General features: G+C 48.1%; 2 protein-coding genes across 3 annotated transcripts in view; one reads left to right on the top strand and one right to left on the bottom strand.

The window, feature by feature from the left end:
- Positions 1-337: 337 nt before the first annotated feature.
- LOC146892438 (uncharacterized) lies at positions 338-1,945 on the bottom strand. Its single transcript, XM_085697744.2, has one exon. It carries the CDS (start codon positions 1,943-1,945, stop codon positions 1,322-1,324), a length of 624 nt encoding a protein of 207 aa, XP_085553870.2. The 3' UTR covers positions 338-1,321.
- The window catches only part of Snx13 (sorting nexin 13), a 104,219-nt gene continuing 100,085 nt past the window's right edge, over positions 1,867-6,000 (top strand). For both annotated transcript variants that reach the window (XM_085697743.2, XM_085697742.2), the window contains exon 1: positions 1,867-1,999. In XM_085697743.2, the coding sequence (XP_085553869.1) occupies positions 1,985-1,999 (15 nt within the window). In that variant the 5' untranslated portion in view covers positions 1,867-1,984. The remainder of the gene's footprint in view (positions 2,000-6,000) is intronic.

The following is a 6,000-nucleotide window of genomic DNA, read 5'->3' as shown; positions in this document are numbered from 1 at the left end:
CTGGGGAGTTAACCCGGGTTTTGTGCGAGCCCATTAGAAAGGGGAAAACAGCCTGGTGGTGGTGGGTGGTGGAGCACACCTTCAGTTCCAGCACTCAGGAGGCAGAGGCAGAGAGATCTCTGTGTCCCAGGCCAACCTGGTCTAAGGAGTAAGTTCAAGGACAGCCAGGGCCCAGGGCTACACAGAGAAACCCTGTTTCAAACCAAAAAAAAAAAAAAAAGAAAGAAAGAAAGAAAGAAAGAAAGAAAAGAAAAGAAAAGCCCCCTCCCACGCCCAAGTGAAAGAATCTTGTTTCTAGGAAGGGAAGACGATGGAAAAAACAGAACAGACTACTCAGGCCAGACACCTAAATTAAAGTTTTAATTCACTAGTTGCTATTTTAAACATTAATGAACCTTCTGCATTCTTATTTACAGGTTGGAACAGTATCTTCTTCCAGGTTCCTTGTCGTCTCTTCGCTTGGTTTCTCTTAATATCAATGCTGTTTGTAGTTTTCAATCTTGCGTCTTATTTATAGATTAAATAAACTGTCAACACTGGAAATATATTTTATTGTACTGCATAAGTTAGAATGTTCTTGTTCCAGCAAAGGAGAAATTAGATTTAAGTTGCAGAGCAAAACAAAAACTACTTTGCTACTACTTTGAATGGAGTTTTTTTTTTTTTTGAAAGTACATGATTGCTTAAATCAATTTTTCTTCGGGTGGACACAAGCGAAGGGAGATAATACAGGGTTTGTAATGCAGTTGCTTTTCTCACTGTTAGAATTTACGAGCACATTCTTAAATTACATTTAGCACAATAGTACCATTGTTAAGGGCAAAGATTCCAGTACACAGGAAGTAAGTGCTGGCTTTAGTTTTCCACAATCCCTTTTATAATAAACCTTTTGTAAGAACGCGATGCAAGTGTTTTATTTCCCAAGTCCAAACACTTCTCAGTTTCCTTGCAAATTCGTTGGTAATGGCCGAAGTTCTTCAGGAAAATTCCTTCATGGCAAGTCAGGAAGAAGCGGGCGCTGTTTTACTATAATTCACCTTACAGGTGAACTGAGAGAGGTGTCCTGGTCTCAGCAGCTCTCTAATCACATTATTCCGGAGTCCAGCCTCATTCACTTCGGGACTACTGACAGAGACATCTATTGACACGCATTCCTTCGGGCAGACAATCACATTATATACAACTTTAAAAATAAACCCCAATAATGCTATGGATACTGCAGCTACCGGGCAAAAGCCGCTTGGTTTTAAAGAGTCTCTATGGAAGAAACCCTAAGCCTTAGAGCTTCGGCAGCTTCTGGCCAATCAGCGAAGCGGCAGCCCTAACTGTGCCAGGATCTGGGTGAAGAAGACAATCCGTCCGGGATCACACCGACAACCTGTCGCTCGCCCAGCTGAGGACTCGATCCGGAGCGCTGGGGAGGTAGGGCGACAAGTTTCTGCCCGAGTTTCGGGGAGCAGCGCGGCGCAGGCGGCCGGGCGGGGGCGGCTGCAGTTTCAGGTCCCCGCGCCCGGAGGCGCCGTCCCGAGCGTGTCCCGAGCGCCCTCGGCTCTCCTCGGCGGCGTTGGGGGAGATGCGCGATGGACACCCCTCCGCCGGACCCCCGCCCGTGTCCCTGCCTCCCCAGGGATCCCCGACCCGGTCGGCCGCCCTGCACTCCGGTCGCGTGCGGCCCAGCGCCCGCCACCTCCGCCCCTGCGCGCGCCGGCGCCATGGAGACGGTCACAAGACGCCCGCGCCCGGCGCGCCGGCCAATAGGAGCGCACGTCGCGGGGAGACGCGGACGTCGCTCTTCCAAGATGGCGGCGCGTCCGTCGCGAGCGGCCCGTCCGGGGGGAAGCCAGCCGAGCCGAGTCCAGCCGCCGCCCGGGACGGGACTGAAGCAGCAGTTGCCGCCGTTGGCGGCGACCCGGGTCGTTTCCGCTGCTGCGACGGCTGCTGCCATGCGGCGAGGTTAGGGAGGACCTCACTCCCCCGGGGTGGAATGATGTTAACAGAGGTAAGCGGCGCCCCACTGTTTACCTGAGAGGCGGGCGGGCGAGCGGCACCGACGCCGCCGCCGCTGGGCCCGACCCGCTCCGCGGCTCCACCAAACCCGGTTCGACCCGGCCCTACCGGGCGGCCGCCGGCTCCCACAAGTGCCCCCGAGTGGGCGCGGTGCTGACTCGGCAGAGTTCCACCTCCTCCGGCCGCCGCTGCCCCGAGGCGGCCGCCGCGGTGTCGTCCCCCGCCGCGTCCCGGTGCCCGAGGCCGGCCTCTGCCCGGTCCGCGTCCCCGGGCTGCCGGGCCTCGGCCTCCCCGGGCTGGGGCAGCATCCTGCCGGTGGCAGCCGGCCCGAGCCGCTCTGCCTGCCGCCGCCTCGACTCGCCGGCCTCGCGCCCTCCGCCTTGGCCCCCGCATCCCGTCATGTTCCCGCAGTCGGTGCCCCGGTCCCAAAGTTCAGTTGGCCGTGCGTTCACCTTCTTGACCCCCTCGGAACAGTTTTTTCCTGTGTCCCGAAATGGAAGTAGGGCAACGGCCATGGACCAATCGGTTTCCCTTTTTTCAGTGCCCACTTTGAAGAAGTAGAGTTTGCCTGCACTGGCAATACCTCACGGGGTAGGACTTACTCGGGGCGACTTGGGTAGTGGCCGGAGGTGACATCGCAGTGCGAACGGTCCGTGCAGGTGTGGACGGCTGACGCTTGTGGGTTTGGGGAAATCCTAGGACCGTACGCACTTGAGGTTCTGTGAGGATCCCCATGTCAGGGACAGGTGTGGGGCATTCTTGTGAGCTGGTGTGAGGGTCATAAGCAGCGTTAGTGATCATTGGGGAGCAGTCCTGCACTGGCCTGAAAGGGAAATAAAATATTTGAGACAAGTGGCTTTTACTGTGCTCAGAGCGACGATACAATAGGACACATTGAACTTTCCAAGCCTTTGGAACTTGGCTAAGAAGCAGCAGCTTCGTTTGTCGTCTGTGTCCTGAACCTGGCATATATGTCGCACCTGAGAAATCCTTACCGGTTGATTGTTAACCGAGGAACCACGCGTTTCTAGTAGTTAGAAGTTCACCTCGCGTTTCCCAGTTTTACATTTTATTTTTAGTTTTCTGGTTACCTTCATTGTCACAGAATGTGGGTCTATCGTAACTTGTCACTAGTTGTATATTTAAAAAAGCAAATAGTTCAATTTCTTTTATTCTCATATTTCGGCGAAAAGCTGCCTTATATTAGTGTTAGTAACTTTTTAGAGTTGCCTGTATTTGTGTAGTATGGCATGCCCTTTTGATAGAACTTTTTAGAGTTTTGATCTTCTCACGATGAAAATAGTGAGCTAATGCCAGCGTATAACTGTCTTGGTTTGGATAGACCGGTCATTCATTGTAAGCTTCCGTATTTTTCTACAGCTTAATGTTTCAGTAAAGTGTTTTAAACAGGTCACAGATAGCAGTAAACTGTCCTCTGTTGCAGTGTGTGTATGTGTGCATTACGTGTGTGTGTGTGTGTGTGTGTGTACAGCACACTGACTTGGTAGTGACAGAGCTTGGTAGTAGTGTTCCACTGTTGGTAGTTCCTATGGAGTTATTTTATCAAGCACTACTTTGGGCTGCCTCTCTAAAGTAAAATTCAGATTAAATTGTCCTTTGATCTCATCTCTGATTTTCCGTAGACATTTTGTAGACAAGCTGACTGAAGTCCAGAGACTTGTCCAAGGTCAGACAGTTGTTAGTGAAACAGTTGGAGCTAGGAGTCTGGTGCCCTGACTCGGTTCAGGACTCACCACTTTGCTCAGCTGCCTTTCAGTAGTTTTCAGCTTTCTTGGCCAGTTTTAAACGTCTTACTTCCTTTTCTGAATATTGTCAGCGGTTGAACAGAAGAGAATTCCTTACTCGAGGCTTTTTTGCTGAACTTCTCTGGCATTTTTGTTTTAAAGCCCAGTAAATAGCCCCATTTTGAAGTGTTTTAGATACAAATGACTTCATGTGTGTGTGTGCAAACGCATATGTCTGCCTGTCTTGTCTGCTGCAAGTGGTAACACCAGCCACCAGGTCTTCGGGTTTAGGGGACGATTTAGTTGATGTTAGATCTCCGAATCTACAGGGATGCACTGCCTCCCGAAGGGTTTTCCTAATCTTTGTATTGGTCACGCTCAGCAGGTGTTTCCCTGGTCAGAAGGCAGAGAGTCAAGGTCAGTGACGCTGTCACTTTGGCTTCCTGACAAAGCAGGCTGAGAGTTAAAACCAAGAGCAAGAGTCACACTTGTGTCCTCTCATTCAAGTTCTGTGCTGTGTCTCCCCAGAGTGTGTGGAGTCCTCCCCCTCCCTTCTTCCTTCCATTCCTGTCCTTTTTTCCCCCTTTCCATTTCTGATGTCACTATGCTGGTCTTCATTAAAAAACAAAAAACAATGAAGTGGGCATACATAGATATGTGATTATAATATCAATAATAAGCATTCACACGAAACTATTCAGTTCTGCATTTATCAAATTATAGATTTAATTGAAACGACGGAAATGAGACAGTCTGTGAGTTGCTTATTAAGAGCTATTTTAAGTAAGGCAAAAAGGAATATTACTCAATTAAGCAAACTAATACGTACATCAAACTTTGAAGCCTGGGAAAGACATTAGTGTGAATTGAAAGTATAGGCCTAGTTAGGCAGCCCTTGTTTTTAACTTTTGGCTTCAATTTTTTTTTTTTTTTTTTTTTGTTTTTCGAGACAGGGTTTCTCTGTGGCTTTGGAGCCTGTCCTGAAACTAGCTCTTGTAGACCAGACTAGCCTCGAACTCACAGAAATCCACCTGCCTCTGCCTCCCGAGTGCTGGGATTAAAGGCGTGCGCCACCACCGCCCGGCTTGGCTTCAATTTTTGCTTTAAAATTTTTTAACTAAGCAGTTGACTTATTTCGGAGACTGTTCATTTTGTGTATTCGTGTGTCTCCATGTTTTCCAGCAGGGGTGATGAGACTACTTTTCAATATGCAGTTAAGATTTCTTCCTCTTCTTTGGTCCCTATTAAGACTTAGTGTTTTCAATGTTTCTCCTATAAGATTTGCAAAAATTTATCATGATATGGTTGAAAATTATTTGCTTAATAGGTTCTGGCCTTTTGCTTATTAATGGTTAACTTTACATCTCAAAATTGGGACTTTTTAAACGTCAGAATGTGTTTTAATTAGTGTGAATTTTCTCCGTATTAAGATATTGTTAAATATCACTGAATTTCATTAGTAAACTTTTAAGGTTTTTCTTTTGGAAGCTGTACTAGGGCTATGATTCTAGTACAGCGATGATTGATAGCAAAGTAAAGATATAGGCGATGGAGGAAATGTGCCAGGTTGATTCTGGGAATAATGGTGTACGGTTGGTTTGTGTGATCAGTTGTCAGGTATTTTTCATTTCTTGAGTGCACAAATAGTGACTGGGCTGGATGGTTCAGACCTGCAGTCCCAGCACTTGAGAAGTATAAACTTGAGGAGCAAGGCCGACATTTGGTTCTAAAGCCAGTCTGGGCTATGTGAGCCCTGCCTCAAAACCAGACAAACAATAACCAGGAGAGAGAAAGAGAGAGGGGGAGGGGGAGAGAAAAGAGAGAGAAGAGAGAGAGAGAGAGAGAGAAAAGAGAGAGAGAGGGAGAGAGAGAAGTGCCTGGGTTTGTGAGTGTGGGGCACTAAGTGAGTTTTATGACAGTGGTTTTGATTTTTAGATATGAATACTGATGTTTTACTTCAAGGTTAGCAGACACAAAACAGATGGAAAAGGCCTTAAATGGCAGGACTCTTAGAAGTCCCGGCTTGTTAAGGAATGAAAAGGCCTTGTGGTTCAGATAAATCAGGAGGATACTTGCACAGAGAAAATGAAATCAGTTTCCTCTCTGGAGGACTGCTCATTGCTTTCCATGGGTGATTGACTCAGAAGGAAAGTGATACAGTTATACCCTGTTGCAAAGTTATGTGGCCATGGAGACTTCCAGAAATGCTTATGAATGATTGCATATCAAGGAAAAGAAGGGTCTGAGC

This window comes from Myodes glareolus, chromosome 11, assembly GCF_982192425.1.
Source record: "Myodes glareolus chromosome 11, mMyoGla1.1, whole genome shotgun sequence".
Taxonomy (NCBI): Eukaryota; Metazoa; Chordata; class Mammalia; order Rodentia; family Cricetidae; genus Myodes; species Myodes glareolus.
This window is presented reverse-complemented; position numbering and strand designations above follow the sequence as displayed.